Below are 19,858 nucleotides of genomic sequence, written 5' to 3'. Positions count from 1 at the left end.
TTATGAATAGTCTATATATATAGAAGCAAAACAGAGAACAATTATGAAATTTTTCTTCCCGACTAAACAAAATTCATATTATTTTTTGACATCTCATCATTATTGACAACCACACTACTGAAATTCTTGGAAGTCCTATATATATGAACCAATTTTGCAACATTATTCTTGAATCACTAGAACTTCACTAGAGACATCTATTAGTGAGATGAAAAGAAGCTTTTTATTAAGCAGAAACTCATTTATTAGTATCCGAATCCTGGATAGTGAGAACACACATGAGAAACGCCAGAAAATATCATTTTCATTTCTTACAATTTGACCAGATAATTTATTTACAACATTTTGAGTGTGTCCAAATATTTGTCACAAAATCTGGATTATCTCCAACTACGGGAGTTATTTTCATATTATTTTTTGACATCTCATCAAATTCTTCTTCATCTTTTAAGAGATGTCAAAAAATAATATGAAAATAACTCCTGTAATTGGAGATAATCCAGATTTTGTGAACAAGTATTGTAGATATATGTGTCGCTTACTTTTAAAATCAGCCAGATCCAATTTTATAAGATTTTAAAATAAATACCCTATCGGAATGCCAATTGTCGGTTTTATTGTTTAAAATTTTTACATACTTGAAAACCCTGCTAAAAAATACTTAAAAACAGCGTTGTATTTCAAATTCCGCTATATTCATGAAATTTGCCTTCTGACGTATTGGCCAACCAGAGAGCAGGGATAGGTCAAAAATTAAGATGACGTCATTATTGGTTTGAGTCTTGTGTTTTTTTTTTAAATACTGAAAAAATATCTAAAAAAATGGGAAAATTCTCTATTCCATAATATTTCATGTAAAGATAGACAAATCTTAAAAACATAAATGTTACCCGGAGAATTTTGCATTTTTTGTAAAATCGACTTACATGGATCTGGCGGATTTTGAAAGTAGGCGACACATATTTAGAAGCAGAACAGAGAACAATTATGGAAACATTCTCAACTATACAAAATTGTTTGAATTTTCTTTAAAAATATATAAATTGTTTGTAATATCGAGAGTAGATTATTGTAACGGTATATACACGGGTCTACCAAACAATAAAATGACTCGACTGCAATCAGTGTTAAACGCAGCTGCGAGACTAATTTTTGGAATTTCTAAATTCAGTCACATCACCCCACTACTTCACAAACTCCACTGGTTACGCTTTCCCGAAAGAGTTGAGTATAAACTCTGCCTACACAATATGGCTCCAGAGTATCTTAAGGAGCTGTGTATTCCAGATGAATTGGTTGATAGACGTCTCACGCTTCGATCGGCTACAACATCTGCAATGGGCAAAGTTATCTTACCAGCTCGCAACCAACGCACTAAATTTGGCGAGCGTGCCTTTGCTGTTGCAGGACCGACGGCGTGGAATGCTCTTCCACCAATGGTTAGAAATAGTGAGAGTGAGATGATCTTTAGAAAAAGACTAAAAACACATTTGTTTGCTAAATCATTTCCACCATAATATTTTCCCCAATTCATTCACCGTGAAGCGCCCCTTGAGGTATTTTTTTACGAAAATGGCGCTATATAAGTTATCCAAATTAATTATTATTATTAAATTGAACTATGCATTCACTAAAATTTGTACGGGTCATGGAGCATTTCGCGAATATCTCTTCCGTTTTAAAATTAGACAAAACTCTACTTGCGAATGTAATGAAACGTCATTAAAAAAATGTCTCCCATTTAGTGTGGGTATGTCCAATTTTTAAAAAGAAACATTTAAATTGGAAACAGAATGTACAAAAGAAGGTATGCAGTTGACAAAAATTGATGAGGCAATAGGACATAAAGGTCTATCAGATTTAGCGTTGTCCTATTTAGAAAATAGGACAATACGAATAAAACAAAAAAATGAACTATGCGATAGATCTTGATTGATATAAGATATTGAATCCATTGTGACTATTGAATTATTGTTTCTATTGTATTGTTTTTAGGGATGAACCTTATTCATTTCTTTTGAACTATACACATCCGCTATCATTTTGAACACATATAAACTATGCCAATCACTTAATAGAAAATAATCACTCATTTGATAAAAATAAAGGTTACATGACACACATGCAACAGAGGACTTAGAAATATTAATAATAATAATAATAAAACCCTTATCCGAACCCCTATGGTGCATAGGGCACTGCGTCATATAAAGCAGTGTTATCTTGATCGTTTACACGTGAAGGAAAGGTGATCAGCCCTCCGCTTCAGGTACCACCAGTCCAGGGTAATATTGAATAAATATTACAGTGGAACAATCACTTATATTTATTTGACCCCCCCCTGGGAATCGAACCCGGGACCTCCAGAACGGTAGCCGAGCGTGCTGACCATTACACTACGGAGGCAGATATATTTGAGATTAATATTTCTCAAATATGTCTGAAAATTAATTAATATTTACTCAATATTACCCTGGACTGGTACCTGAAGCGGAGGGCTGATCACCTTTCCTTCATGTGTAAAACGATCATGATAACACTGCGTTTATAAGACACAGTGTCCTATGCACCATTGGGGTGCGGATAAGGGTTTTAATAATAAAAATATTATTAAACAATCTCCTGAAAACTATTTTTTTTTATATATCGCTCACTCCTTTCAACCACGTCATATATCTAAAATCGTCAATTTTCAGTTGTGCATGTTTTTGGAATGCCCAGAAAATGTACTATATCCCAGCAAAAGCGGCATATTTTTAACTTAATATTTACCCGCTACAGGGCAGAAAGTGTTTTTTTTTGCATTTTGAAGAAAAGGTATTGTTTAGTTATTATTTTTTATATATTAAATATTTTTCAAATGGAAAAAAAACCTCCAGGTTTTACCTAAAAAGATTTGTTGCACAGTAAAAAGTTCAACAAGTGGCTAGATATTTATTTTCAATACATTTCGTTATATTCTTTAACTTTAAAAACAATCTCCTGTAAAATCAAGTTTTTTGACATTTATGACGTTGTTGAAAGGAGTGAAAATGTGTCTATTCAAAATTTTGAAAAAAAGCGAGAGGAGACAACAATATTATTGTTGTCTCCCATAAAATATTACTACACATATTAAAACTATTACTTAATTACCTAGAATTGTATAGCTACATAAGGACCGTCTGTCCATTTAATCTATACATTCGTTTGAAAATGCCATAACTAGGCGAGACAATTCGCTCACTCCTTTCAAAAACGTCATAAATAAAAAAACTTGATTTTTCAGGAGAACGTTTTTAAAGTTTAAAAATATAGCACAATGTATTAAAAATAAATATCAAACCACTTATTGAACTTTTTACTGTGCAACAGATCTTTTTAGGTAAAACCTGAAGATTTTTTCTCCATTTGAAAAATATTTAGTTTATTTAAAAAAATAATTATACAACATCTTTTCTTAAAAATGCAAAAGCAACATTTTTTGCCCTGTAGCTGGTAAATATTAAGTTAAAAATATGCCTCTTTTGCTGGGTATAGTTCATTTCTGGGCATTCCGAAAACATGCACATCTGAAAATTTACGAATTTTGATTTATGACGTTCTTGAAAGGAGTGAGCGAATTGTCAAAATACTAATTTTTATGTGTTTTTCAAAAAATCAATAAAAAAATTAATACATAAACTGAAAAATATCATCGTATTTTTATTAAGTTAACCTTGATTTTCTTGAGATATGATGTAGGAAATAATTAAAAGCGAGGTGATCCAAGGTACGCCCATTATCAGTGCCTTCTAGAACTTAATAACTTCTAATATACTGCTATTCAATTAAAATAAGTAAGTACCTATTGAAGGCGAATTAGGTTAACCTAGCCGAATCTAACAGGGGGAATTGAAATCCCCCCATTTATTTTTTATTATCATTATCTGTTTTTAAAGGAATAACCCGCAAAGCTTCTATTAGATCTTTGTCTGAAGGTAGAATAGTTAGGATAGAGAAGGTAAATGTATAAAAAATACATCACAAACACCCAGACCAATTGAAAATTAATCTTTCTTGAATTTATTTTGCACTTGGCGGGAGTTGAACCCGCTACCCTAGTTTCGCAGTCGAGCGCCTGTCTGAATATGAATTTCGTATGGATTTGCCTAAATGAATTTGAATTGCATATTTTTAGTATTATATGAGCTATTTACTCCATATTTTTTTGTAATCGTAAAAATAATATTAAGGAAATTTATCCTTTTTTAATTTTTATGATTTCTAATCATTAAATGCTTCAAAATATTATCTTTGATCAAAATCACAATCAGTCGGTGCCGCGTGATCTACATACGTACAATATATTGTCACAATTTTATGTCATTTCTTTCATTCTAATAAATGTGGTACTACGATAACGAGAGAGCGAGACAACTAAACTACTCGGTTTTCGTTTGATCTAGTGTCCCGTTACCCGCACTCAGTCGCCGCATGACGGCGCGTTGGCATGGACGTAGTATCCATGACTCAGTTGGCGGCGAGTTACCACTTGCTGCAAGCTGCGTACTACGATTTCCATACAAATATGAACTGGGGTCTTTTGATACCCCCCTTCGGATCACGTGTAATGTTTGTGTGATTGGAAAGGAAATGGTTAAGTTTGATATACGCAGTTAATACTTGAACGCTTTTCAAATACTCGTACAATATATAACACTTCAAAGATTCAAATTGCGGTAGAGTGGGTTCGAACCGAGAAACTCTGACTCAAGAGTCCGCGACACTAACCACGGGACCACAACCCGACACATTTCTTGGTGGAGCTACATTTTATACAAAAAAACAACAACTGTTTATAACATTTTGAGTGTGTCTAAATACTTGTTCACAGATCTGGATTACTTCCTATTTGGAGTTATTTTTTATATTTCTTATACATTATTTTTTTATGATGATTTCAATTTATTTAAGCTTACAATAATAATAAATAATAATAAATAATAATAAAACCCTTATCCGCACCCCAATGGTGCATAGGGCACTGCTTCATATAAACACAGTGTGATCTTGATCGTTTATACATGAAGGAAAGGTGATCAGCCCTCCGCTTCAGTCCAGGGTAATATTGAATAAATAATACAGTGAAAAAAATCACTTATATTTATTAACCCCCCTGGGAATCGAACCCGGGACCTCCAGAACGGTAGCCGAGCGTGATGACCATTACACTACGGAGGCGGACAAAATAAGCCAAATTATAATTTTAAATAAATTCAAAATCATTATAAAAACAAAGAAAAAATATGATAACGATTGTGTTGTAAATATATTCATTGGCTGTTTTGAATCACATTTCATATTAAAATGCCTTATTTAAATTTATAACAGATAATTGCCTGGGCGGACTGCAGTTCAAATGTCAGCCATATTGCATAAAATTTGTAAACAGTAATTTTAATTCTTCGCTATCTGTTGACCCCGCGTGACACATTGTCGTCTGGTGGTCGACGCTTAAAAATGTGCATAATTTTAAAATCATAATGGATCATTTGCAGACGGGAAGAATATCTAATTTAATAATCAACATACAAAGGATTGTATTAGACTCGTGAAGTGTTTATAACACCCGATATAATCAATATTTTGATTCATCACTTTCTTTTGCAAAATTCGCCTTCGTAAAAACGTCGTTTTCGTAAGTTGATAATGAATGACGTCACAGAAACGATGGAGTTATTTTAATATTGGTGGCTCGTGAAGTGTTTATAACAGCCGATATAATTAATATTTTCATTAATCATTTTCTTTTGCGAAATTCGCCTTCGTAAAAACGTTGTTTTCGTAGGTTGACGTCACAGAAACGATGGAGTTATTTAAATATTGGTGGCTCGTGAAGTGTTTATAACAGCCGATATAATCAATATTTTCATTCATCATTTTCTTTTGCAAAATTCGCCTTCGTAAAAACGTTGTTTTCGTAAGTTGATAATGAATGACGTCACAGAAACGATGGAGTTATTTTAATATTGGTGGCTCGTGAAGTGTTTATAACAGCCGATATAATCAATATTTTCATTCATCATTTTCTTTTGCAAAATTCGCCTTCGTAAAAACGTCGTTTTCGTAAGTTGATAATGAATGACGTCACAGAAACGATGAAGTTATTTTAATATTGGTGGCTCGTGAAGTGTTTATAACAGCCGATATAATCAATACTTTCATTAATAATTTCCTTTTGCAAAATTCGCCTTCGTAAAAACGTTGTTTTCGTAAGTTGATAATGAATGACGTCACAGAAACGATGGAGTTATTTTAATATTGGTGGCTCGTGAAGTGTTTATAACAGCCGATATAATCAATATTTTCATTTTTCATTTTCTTTTGCAAAATTCGCCTTCGTAAAAACGTTGTTTTCGTAAGTTGATAATGAATGACGTCACAGAAACGATGGAGTTATTTTAATATTGGTGGCTCGTGAAGTGTTTATAACAGCCGATATAATTAATATTTTCATTAATCATTTTCTTTTGCGAAATTCGCCATCGTAAAAACGTTGTTTTCGTAGGTTGATAATGAATGACGTCACAGAAACGATGGAGTTATTTTAATATTGGTGGCTCGTGAAGTGTTTATAACAGCCGATGTAATCAATATTTTCATTAATCATTTTCTTTTGCAAAATTCGCCTTCGTAAAAACTGCATAAAAAGCATACCCTGACGAATTTGGAGGTTGTAATCGCAGCAAAGGGTAATAGTAGTTTGCATATAAGGGTTTCATTTGTCCTTATTTGTCCGCCTCCGTAGTGTAATGTTCAGCACGCTCGGCTACCGTTCTGGAGGTCCCGGGTTCGATTTCCGAGGAGGGTAAAATAAATTATAAGCGATTTATTCACTGTAATATTTATTCAAAATTACCATGGACTGGTACCTGAAGCGGAGGGCTGATCACCTTTCCTTCATGTGTAAACGATCAAGATAACACTGCGTTTATATGACGCAGTGCCCTATGCACCATTTGGGTGCGGATAAGGGTTTTATTATTATTATTATCTCCCTTAGTTCTCTACAGATTTAAATAAGAATGTCACCGATAGTCTTGTGAATTTTAATATTAATTTATTAGCCAATAAAACACATCAATAAGGCGAAAAACAAAACGATTGATGGATATTTTAAAATACTAACTAACCATCACGTCGCTTCTCCACAGGTGTAGGCAGAGATAATAGAATGCCATACCTACCGATTTCATGAAGTAGTGTTTTTAAGTGGTATTATACACAAATTCCTGGCTGAAAAAAAAACTGTGTGTTTTGCCTTACCCGGGGAATTAGCTGGATGTGAACCCCATTGAAAACCTTCGGGAACTAACGAAACGTGAGATTGCTAAAATGATAGAATACTGAACTCTTGTCAGAGTATGGCATGATAACCCTAATCTCTGGCACAATGCAAAAATCTGCATAAAAAGCATACCCTGACGTTTGGAGGTTGTAATCGCAGCAAAGGGCAATAGTTATTTGCATATAAGGGTTTTAGTAATAGTATTTTGCATTATTTGTCCGCCTCCGTAGTGTAACGGTCAGCACGCTCGGCTACCGTTCTGGAGGTCCCGGGTTCGATTTCCAAGGGGGGTAAAATAAAATATAAGCGATTTTTTCACTGTAATATTTATTCAATATTACCATGGACTGGTACCTGAAGCGGAGGGCTGATCACCTTTCCTTCATGTGTAAACGATCAAGATAACACTGCGTTTATATGACACAGTGCCCTATGCACCATTGGGGTGCGGATAAGGGTTTTATTATTATTATTAATTTGCATTATAAGGGTTTTGAAATTGAGATTTTTCTGAAGTTGTTGAATAATCACTTTTTATGATAAAAATAAATTGGTATTATTAAATCCATGATAATATTGTGTCTATATTCTAAATAAAGCACCCCAATCAATAAAAAAATAATGAAAAAAACAAATTATTTGCTCATTAAATTCAATTAATAATGAAAATTCGGCGTGTCCCTAATAATATGGCCACCCACTGTATATTAAATATTAATTAATTTTTACTGAGGTGAAGAGTGCAAGGTAGGTTAATGCATTGTAACATAAAAAAAAAGATTGAAGAAAATTTAATACATAATTAATAAAATGTGCATTTTGTGATTTTAATTCGTTTTAAGTTAGTTAATTAGTTAACAAGGTCTTAATATGCGATAAGTCGAAACGTAATTTTCTTTAAACACAGGTAAAATTTGATCGATAACTCTTTTCTTTTCAAAACCATGTGCAGAGGTATACTATATTATATCCAGGTCACTTTCATATCGCTCACTCCTTTCAAGAACGTCATAAATCAAAAATCATCAATTTTCAGTTGTGCATGTTTTCGGAATGTTCAGAAAATGTACTATATCCCAGTAAAAGCGGCATATTTTTAACATAATATTTACCCGCTACAGGGCAGAAAGTGTTGTTTTTGCATTTTGAAGAAAAGATATTATTTATAAAAAATATATATATTCTTTAAACCCTGATCCGCAGCCCAATGGTGCATAGGGCTCTGCATCATATAAACGCAGTGTTATCTTGATCGTTAACACATGAAGGAAAGGTGATCAGCCCTCCGCTTCAGGTACCAGTCCAAGGTAATATTGATTAAATATAAGAGTGAAAAAATCACTTTTAATTATATTGACCCCCCCTGGGAATCGAACCCGGGACCTCCAGTACGGTAGCCGAGAATTTTTTTTAAAATATATTAAATGTTTTTAAAATTGTGAAATAACCTTCAGGTTTTACCTAAAGAGATGTGTTGCATAGTAAAAAGTTCAATAAGTGGCTTGATAGTTATTTTTAATAAAATGTGTTATATTTTTAAACTTTAAAAACGTTCTCCTGAAATATCAAGTTTTTTGATTTATGACGTTCTTGAAAGGAGTAAGCGATATGTCCAATTTCATCTTATTTAATATTGTAATTTTTTTCATCAATCATTTTGACTGTATAAGTATATAAATATATAAATATTATTCACCTTTTCCTAAGAATCCCGATCCTCCAGTCACGAACACTGACTTCCCATCGAAGAATCTTTTGATTTCGCTACCTGTAATATAAAACAAAAATTATAAAAAATATAAAATAAATAAAAATTCAACACTACCCTTATCATCCATTGTTTACTTTGTGTAACAACAAACGTGACCATTTATTTTTGTATACAACATTTTGAGTGTGTCCAAATACTTGTTTACAAATCTGGATTATCTCCAATTTATATTTTTGTCTTCAAAACGGGACATCTATCATTTTTTACGTAGTAGTATGTATTTTCAAGAAAACATACATTTTTCATAGTTTTTATGTATTAATAAAAAGAAAATAAATATTGATAAAGAAAATAAGAGGAATTAATAACGTATGACGATGAAATATAGGTTATTTTTTATTATTATATTTATTTAATATTACCCTGGCCTGCTACCTGAAGCGCAGGACTGATTTCATTAATGTATTTAAAGATAAAGATTACACTGCATTTATACGATTCATTACCCTATGCACCATTGGATGCGATAAGGCACTTTATTTTAACATAAACAATGACGTGGTGGCACATTTTATAAAACTTTTAATTTAAATAAAACAACAAAATAGTTTTGCTTTTTTGGTACTTTTATTCAGAAAACCAGTGTTCTTGTCTTCTTTAGGGATGGATACGAAGTAGAGTATTAGGAGTATGTATGCTTACATATATGCATATACACATATAACACACGAAGGAAAGGAGATCAGCTTTCCGCTTCAGGTACCAGTCTAGGGTAATATGGAATAAATAATAGAGTGAAAAAATCACTTATATATATTTGACACCCCTGGGAATCGAACCCGGGACCTCCAGAATGGTAGCCGAGCGCGCTGACCACATATATATATATATATATATATATATATATATATATATATATATATATATATATATATATATATATATATATATATATATATATATATATATATATATATATATATATATGTATATATATATATATATATATACATATATATATATATATATATATATATATATATATATATATATATATATATATATATATATATATATATATATATATATATATATATATAAATATATATATATATATATACATATATATATATATATATATATATATATATATATATATATATATATATATATATATATATATATATATATATATATATATATTATATTATATTATATATTATATAAATAAATGATATAATGACGTATTGATAATGTCAATTTGACTAAGTACAACATATATCCGCATTTTTGTAATGTTTTTAAAATAATGCTTAATTTGTAACTAAGCGATTTTCAGCTTCCTTGAACACGTCTGAATACAAACCTGCTTGTCAAATTCCTGTATCCAATACAATTTCCTTACTATGCTGACGGATTTATTGCTATATTTGCTTTGAATTTGAGGCTCCATCATTCAACTAGTGTACTTTATTCAATAATTTTCATATCTCGGCAAAAAAAACGCCAACTCTATAAATCCCTGTTTGAATAATCCCCGTTTTTTAAAAATTTCAGCCTGAATAAAATACGCGCTATTAAACTTAATGTTTAATTTCATTTTAAAATAACATATCGCTCACTCCTTTCAACAACGTCAAATATCACAAATCATCCATTTTCAGCTGTGCATGTTTTACGGAATGCCCAGAAAATGTACTATATCCCAGCAAAAGCGGCATATTTTAAACTTAATATTTACCCGCTACAGGGCAGAAAGTGTTGTTTTTGCATTTTGAAGAAAAAGTATTATTTAATTATTTTTTTAAACATACTAAATATTTTGAAAACGTAGAAAAAACATTCAGGTTTTACCTAAAAGTTCAATATCTTCTTCTTCTTCTAACCCTTGTCCTCACCCCAATGGTGCATAGGGCACTGCATCGTATAGAAGAATCGTAAACGAAGTGTTATCTTAATCGTTAACATATGAAGGAAAGGTGATCAGCCTTCCGCTTCAGGTACCAGTCCAGTGTCATATTAATTAAATTTTATACTGAAAAATCACTAATATTTATTTGACCCTCTTGAGAATCGAACCCGGGACCTCCAGCATGGTAGCCTAGCGCGCTAACCACTACACTATGGAGGCGGACAATATATATCGGGTGTTATAAACACTTTACGAGTGTAATACAATCCTTTATAAGTTGAGGATGTTAAATTATATATTATTCAGACCTGACGATGGAAGTTTAGATTCCGAAACTAGTAGTCCTTAATAAAGCTCAAGTGGTATAAAAACAAGTGTTTTCTTTAATCATTGTAACATGTCTTACCACAAAGTTAATGCCGAAACAATAAATAAAAGATATTCCTGTCGTCTCACAAAGATCCATTGGTGAATGTTGCACGTGTGTAAAGTGATCACTTATCCAAGCCTACGATAGGTAAGCTAAGTAAATTCTGAGACTTCTATATTCTTCTTTATCTTTATTGAGATGTTAAAAATTAAAATAGATTATTATCTTGATTTATCGCAATTTGTATAGCCCCATTTTCCAACATTATTATCTAGATTTATCGCAATTTGTATAGCCCCATTTTCCAACATTGTTATCTAGATTTATCGCAATTTGTATAGCCCCATTTTCCAACATTATTATCTAGATTTATCGCAATTTGTATAGCCCCATTTTCCAACATTATTATCTAGATTTATCGCAATTTATATAGCCCCATTTTCCAACATTATAATCTAGATTTATTACAATTTGTATAGTCCCATTTTCTAACATAGTACCTCAAGGCGCTTCTTTGTGATGTTATAATTTCGACATTGTGTAAGGTCTTATTTCATAGCTCCTTGACTTTGAGCATTCTTGAATAGAGCCCGCAATGCCAGTTATGTATAGCAACTACGCAATCAGCCATCGACGTCACTTCTCTAGGCTAATGAAGCCAATCAGTGTAAGTCCACGAAAGATAAAAACTTAAAAAGAATAATAATGTTTTTGAAAAACTTAAAAATGTCATATCTGAATGAATTCAAATGTAACACACTTGAGTGATTGTAAATATATATTTGTACATATATTTATAGGTTTTTTGAAGCAACACACAAAGCTCACACCTTTCAACAACGTCAAATGTCAAAAATGGACAATTTTCAGTAGTGCATGTTTTTGGAATGCCCATAAAATGTACTATATCCCAGAAAAAGCGACATATTTTTAACTTAATGTAAATCAAAAAACGTAACGTCGTAACGTCGTAAATCAAAAAACTTGATTTTTAAGGAGAACGTTTTTAAAGTTTAAAAATATAATGGAACATATTAAAAATAAATATCAAGCCACTTATTGAACTTTTTACTGTGCATCTTTTTAGGTAAAACCTGAAGGTTTTTTCTCCATTTAAAAAATATTTAGCATATTTAAACTAAAAACAACACTTTTGCCCTGTAGCGGGTAAATATTAAGTTAAAAATATGTCACTTTTGCAGGGATATAGTACATTCTGGGCATTCCGAAAACACGCACAACTGAAAATTGACGATATTTGATTTATGACGTTCTTGAAAGGAGTGAGCGGTATGTAATACGTTACTACTTGACTTCCTACTGCAAGAGAATAGGTTATAGAGGCGATATACTTTGAAAGCAAGCGACCTTACCAGTTCATTATATTACAAGTCAGTAATATAATGAACATATTACAAGTGCTTGCAAGGTTGGGTACATAACGCCAGATTCAAATATGCCCACCAATTACGCAAACTGGTTATAAAAAATATTCAAATTGCTATTTTATAATCTAACTAGTAATCACTGTTTGTCGGCTTTGTGCGTGAAGTGTCTAACTCCATTTAACCATCGATTTTTCTCGTTTTCGGTACTCCAGTACCCACGGTAGCGTTTAAGACTTAAATCGTTTAAGAGTTTAATGAAATAAACATCAATAACGTTTCTTTTAAAACTTCTAAGACAAATATTGTTGATGTCTATTTGACTATTCGATTATTTGAGAAAGAAATGTCTTCTTCTTCTTTTTATTATTATTATAGGCCTTGCGGCCTGTTTTTAAGAGGGATTAGCCTCCTGCGACGTCGATTCCCAGCTATCGGCCCATCTCTTTGGTGGTCTGCCAGGGAGTCGTCTACCATGGGGTTGGCCGTACAATGCGATGTGGGGGAGTCTGGATGGTTCCATTCTCCTCACGTGCGCATACCATTGTCTTCTTCGTTGCCTTCCCCACCTAACGACATCTTCGATCTCGCATATTTCCCTGATCTTGGCATTTCTCAATCTATCTCGAAGACTCTTGCCTGTTACGCTTCTCAGAGTCTTCATTTCTGACACTCTAAGCGCGTTTTTTTTTTACTTATGTACGTTTTTCACTCTTATGTTTATTCAATATTACCCTGGACTGGTACCGGAAGCGGAGGGCTGATCACCTTTCCTTCACGTGTTAACAATCAAGATAACACTTCGTTTATATGATGCAGTGCCCTATGCACCATTGGGGTGCGGATAAGGTTTTAAATGAACTTATGTACGTGACAGTTTTTTTAAATTATTTTTAGATTACTCTTAAGTGAAAACCTGTAATTGGAAATAATTCTTATTTTATATTATTATGTTTTGTTATTTTTGTCATTACATATTATGTTGGTTTTCAAATAAACAAATAAAGTGCGGATGGAGTTGGAGTGTTTGCGGACTAAGCCGACGCCTTTATTTATTACCGGTTTATGAAGTAAAGCAAAACGCAAAATATCGTATACGCCAAAATTACATTTAAGGAGGTTCTTACAAAAAAAAGTGACTTTTCCAATATTGCACAAAAATTCTTTAAATGCAAATATATTATGTTTACTGTATTCTATCAATATTTTAATTAAAGTTGCAGCAAAACGTGACCAATCCTGTTTTTATCCTTTCTTTTTGTAATATATTAGATTGTGTAAATACTATCTTATAATATTTTTTTGTAATAGATTCATTTGGTGCAAATAGTACTGTAAAACGTTTTTGTAATACATTCAGATAGTGCACGTGCAAAAACTAGTATCGTTTTTTTGTAATAGATTAAGATAGTGCAAATACTATTTTATAACGCTTTTGTAATACATTAAGATAGTGCAAATACTACTTTATAATATTTTTTTTGTAATAGATTAAGATAATGCAAATACTATTGTAATAAGTTTTTGTAATACATTCAGATAGTGCACGTGCAAAAACTAGTATCGTTTTTTTGTAATAGATTAAGATAGTGCAAATACTATTTTATAACGCTTTTGTAATACATTAAGATAGTGCAAATACTACTTTATAATATTTTTTTTGTAATAGATTAAGATAATGCAAATACTATTGTAATAAGTTTTTGTAATACATTCAGATAGTGCACGTGCAAAAACTTGTATCGTTTTTTTGTAATAGATTAAGATAGTGCAAATACTATTTTATAACATTTTTTTGTAATAGATTCAGATAATCCATTGTGTGATGTTTTTGTAATAATGAAATTCATAATCATAATACACGAGGACATAACAAAATACATATGGAGCCGATAAACACTACTAAATTTGGTGTAAGGTCCTTAAAATGTATTGCCTATACCCAAATCAACCAGCTGCCTGACATATCGCTCACTCCTTTCAAGAACGTCATAAATCAAAAATCGTAAATTTTCAGTTGTGCATGTTTTCGGAATGCCCAGAAAATGTACTATATCCCAGCAAAAGCGGCATATTTTTAACATAATATTTACCCGCTACAGGGCAGAAAGTGTTGTTTTTGTATTTTGAAGAAAAGGTATTGTTAATTATTTTTTTTAAATATACTTAAAATTTTTCAAATGGAGAAAAAATATTCAGGTTTTACCTAAAAAGATCTGTTGCACAGTAAACAGTTCAGTAAGCGGCTTGATATTTATTTTTAATATATTGTATCATATTTTCAAACTTTAAAAACGTTCTCCTGAAAAATCAAATTTTTCGATTTATGACGTTCTTGAAAGGAGTGAGCGATATATAAAATAGAACCCATTTGGTGATCCTAAATAAATGATCTGAAAAAATACTTTATGGAAAGATATATATGTAGTGTTTAGTCATATTTTCTTTTTTTGTTTGTACTTGATGTTTTTTTTTATATTTTCTCATTTGTTTTTAAATATGCTGATTTTCTTATGGTTTTCTCATTTATTTCTTTTAAATATGCTTCTTATGCCTATTTATTATACCTGTTTATTGTTTTTATATTTTGCCATGTACCAGTTTTGATTATTTAAAAAAAAACTTTTTTGTCACTTTATTATTTGTGTTCCAGTCTTGTTAACCTTAATCCCATGTCCCAAAATGAGAAATAGAAATTACTCATCGGGAATATTATATGTATATATAACTTATGTATGTAATATGTTTTGAAAAAAAAAATACCTTCAGATAGCGCAAGTGCAAATAATTGTATCATTTTTCGTAATAGATAAAGATAGTGCAAATACTATTGTATAACACTTTTTTGTAATAGATTCATACAGTGCAAATAGTATTGTAAAACGTTTTTTGTATTAAATTTAGAAAGTGCAAATACTATTACATAGCGTTTTTTAAATAGATTTAGATTTTTTTCAATAGAAATACAATCTATATAATATAAAGTTTTATTAAAAATACCAGGTACGGCGTTTTGGTGAGACTGCTATCAATTTGAACTAAACAACATTTTGCCAACTTTTTTAGATTTTTTTATGAAATAAAAAAAAAACAATGAAGAATGCCACTATAGGAAAAATTATTATTTTACATCTACCATATATAGACATAGATAACTCTCCAAAGCTGACCCAAGTGTGGTATGTCTCTCAACATAGACAAAGAAGTCAGTTGAGATGGGATACGGAAATTTGGGTATAATATATGTCCGCCTCCGTGGTGTAATGATTAGCATATTTAGCTACCATGCTGGATGCCCCGGGTTCGATTCCCAGGAGGGGGGAGGGTGAAAATAAATATTGTTGATTTTACAATCTAATATTTATTTAATATACCTTGGACTGATCACGGGAGCGCAGAAGTGATCACCTTGAATTCGTGTGAGTAACGATTAAGACGACACTGCGTCAATACTATGCAGTGCCCTATGCACCATTGAATGCGGATAAGGGTTTGAATTAATGAATTACACGTGTGTAAAGTGATTAATTAAACCAGCCTATGACGGTCGGTGCGGATAAGGATATATATATATATATATTGCTATCGATAAAATTAAGAAAAGTTCGGATATGTTAAACATCACACACACACACACACACACACACACACACACACAAACACACATTCACATTCACATTCATCAATTTGCTAGATCTACACTAAATATTTAGTACTAATCTTTATGTTTCTGTAGTTAACTATAATTGTTTTGTTTAACATATGTTACTGTTAATCCAAATAAAAAATAAATAAATAAAAATGTGTATAAAGAATACTACTACGATACAATGCCTTACGTATTTAAATTCCTTCATATTACCATACCAACACATAATTTAGCATGTTAAAATAATTTTATCGTATTTTTCCGTAATTTATGCAACTTGTCCGTAATTTTGCGTAAACGTTATTTGACTTATTGCTTTAATTATTGTAACAAATGCACCTTCTATATATAGCATAGGACAAACATAGGTTTCCAGTGTCAATTCGAGTTCATTTAACCCAAAATTTGGCGACGTAAAGGTCAAGCATAGCCATCAAACACGGTACAGTCTGACAATTTTTTAATGTGCATTTATTTTTCTATTTTGTATATTAAAATCATTGTCAACTTTATGGTAAGGTAATATAAACACTCTCCTTATCATCCATCGTTCACTTTGTGTAATACCACTTTAATTTACATTTGTATTACAGTGGTATTACACAAAGTGAACTATAAGGTGAGTGTTTGATTTTTTATTAATTTTTCAAACGATTTTTTTTTTATATAAAAGCATTGTTTTTAAACTTGACATCTGTAAAAGCATTAAATTCTATATACAAAGCCATCATATATATAAATATATATATATATATATATATATATATATATATATATATTTATATGTATATATATATATATATATATATATATATATATATATATATATATATATATATATATATATATATATATATATATATATATAATATATTTATATATTTATATATATATAAATATATATATATATATATATATATATATATAAATATGTATATATATATATATATATATATTATATATATATATATATATATATATATATATATATATATATATATATATATATATATATATATATACATAGCTTTGTCACAAAATGAACGATGAATGATAAGGAGAGTATATTGCTTACTACATTTTGAGTGTGTCCAAATACTTGTTCACAAATCTGGATTATCTCCAATTAGAAGCTATTTTTACATTACTCTTTGACATCTCAACATAGATGAAGTAGAATATGAAAGTCTGGGCATTTACAGGGCTTACGACCGTCATAGGCTGATTTAACTAATCGATCACACACGTGCAATTGAAAAAGTTCAGTAAATTTTTCATATTTACATCTTCTTACAGTAAACAAAACATTTATTTTTAATTCTTTCAGCCTCTTTTTATTCTCCATACATTGAGGCATCTCATCATACATTTTCAAACCCTTATACATTAAACAATTTTGCGACTCGTTTTTTCAACAATCGCAGTCTTATTTCATCCTTATTTCTAGTAATATGTTCATGAAAATTTTTGTTTTAAACTGTTTTATCTTAAAATATTCAGGTAATTTATCGTTAAAAAATATTTATATAGTTCAGCATTTTAAATTTTAGTCTCTTTTTTAATGGTAACCAATTGAGTTCTTTTCTCATTTTTTTCTATATTATTATATATATTTTTCTTTTTGTTTAAAACTATTTTATGCTTAAAATATTTACGTAATTTATCGTTTAAAAAATTATATATAAAGATCAGCATATTATATTTTAGTCTCTTTTTTAAAGGTAACCAATTAATTGAGTTCTTCTCTCATTTTTTCTATATTATTATATGTATTTTTCTTTTTGTTTAAAACTATTTTATCCGTAAAATATTTGGGTAATTTATCGTTTAAAAAATTATATATAAAGATCAGCATGTTATATTTTAGTATCTTTTTTAAAGGTAACCAATTGAGTTCTTTTTTCATTTTTTCTATATTATTATATATATTTTATTTTGTGTTTAAACCTTTTTTATCCGTAAAATATTTGGGTAATTTATCGTTTAAAAAATTATTTATAAAGATCAGCATATTATATTTTAGTATCTTTATTTATAGGTAACCAGTTGAGTTCTTCTCTCATTTTTTCTATATTATTATATCTATTTTTCTTGAGTACTATTCTCATAGCTTTATTTTGTATAATTTCTAATTTTTTAAAATTTCCTTCATTAAATAAAAATTAAATAAGTATCTGTTTATCTTACCTTCGTAGATATGTTGATCTAACATGTCTTTCGAAGCCATTTTGCACTGAACTCTTTGAATTATAAACTTTTGAAAGATCACTTGTTCAATGTCACGGATTGTATGTTTTGTTCTGTCTAAACACGGGAGTATAATGTGTCTAAAAACACGCTACAAGTCGTTTGTAAAAAAAATCCTATACTCAGGTGTTTTATGGTGTCGGTGGGGGGAGTTTATGCATAGAATCGTAGCGATTAACCTCCATTTTTTGCGAGTGTTTTTGCCTAGAATTTTCACATATAAAATACATGAAATTATATAATATAATATAAAACCCTTACCGCACCCCAATGGTGCATAGGGCACTGCTTCGATCGATTATACATGAAGGAAAGGTGATCAGCCCTCCACTTCAGGTACCAGTCCAGTGTAATATTGAATAAATATTAGAGTGAATAAATCACTTATATTTATTAAACCCCCCTGGGAATCGAACCCGGGACCTCCAGAACGGTAGCCGAGCATGCTGACCATTACGCTACGGAGGTGGACGAGAAATTATGAAACATAATGAAATTATACATGAAATTATAGTAAAACATAAAGAGTTTATCCACTCACGAGTAGGCAGAGGCTATGAAACTTATAAAGTTGAAGCCTGAGTAGGGTCATGATAAGCAGTATTGCATAAGCCGTAGCTTGATTACAGAGTCACTTGGACGTTAGGTAATTTAAAAAAAACTCAATTTTAAAGTTTTAACATTAACATTTTATTTATTGTTTCGGCATTTACTTTGTAGTAAGACATGATGAAATTATTAAAGAAAACACCTGTTATTTTACCACTTGAGTTTATTTTATGGTAACTAGTTTCGGAGGCTAAGCTTCCATCTTCAGGTCTTAATGTAAACTTATGAAGATGGAATTCTTCTGAAGATGGAATGGCTTCCGAAATTAGTCGTCATAATATAAACTCAAGTGGTAAAAAACAACTGTTTTCTTTATTGAAGTTAAAAACGTTAGATTTTTTTATTAATTAATAATAAACTAAATAAAATCAAATAAATTATTTAATATTTTTAATATATTATAAAATTTGATTTTTGTTTACAATTTAAAACAATTTCCATACATTTCTACTTAATACAATCTTGTAATTTTATTTCCAATAAAAACAATAATTTTTTGCGATAAAAAAAACTTTAAATTAAAATACACTAATTTTTATTAAAGTTTATATTTTAATTTTATCTAAAATTGTTTAATTTTTATTTGCTATTTAAAATAATTTCTACTTAATACAATATTATAATTTTAGTTGCGCTGAGCCTCCAAAAAAGAGACTGAGCTCCTGT

At 30.4% G+C, this 19,858-nt stretch overlaps 1 protein-coding gene across 1 annotated transcript in view; it reads right to left on the bottom strand.

Moving 5' to 3' along the window:
* Window positions 1–18,665, bottom strand: part of LOC148308959 (fatty acyl-CoA reductase wat-like) — a 34,521-nt gene extending 15,856 nt beyond the window's left edge. Inside the window, exons 1-2 of the mRNA XM_088260829.1 lie at window positions 18,524–18,665; window positions 9,006–9,077 (exon numbers count right to left, since the gene is read on the bottom strand). Coding sequence (XP_088116955.1) covers window positions 9,006–9,077; window positions 18,524–18,563 — 112 coding nt within the window. The 5' untranslated portion in view covers window positions 18,564–18,665. The remainder of the gene's footprint in view (window positions 1–9,005; window positions 9,078–18,523) is intronic.
* Window positions 18,666–19,858: the final 1,193 nt, after the last annotated feature.

The sequence above is a fragment of the Brachycentrus maculatus genome, unplaced genomic scaffold, assembly GCF_059751285.1.
Source record: "Brachycentrus maculatus isolate JH-2025_06_01 unplaced genomic scaffold, ASM5975128v1 h1tg000143l, whole genome shotgun sequence".
In the NCBI taxonomy this organism is placed as follows: Eukaryota; Metazoa; Arthropoda; class Insecta; order Trichoptera; family Brachycentridae; genus Brachycentrus; species Brachycentrus maculatus.
This window is presented reverse-complemented; position numbering and strand designations above follow the sequence as displayed.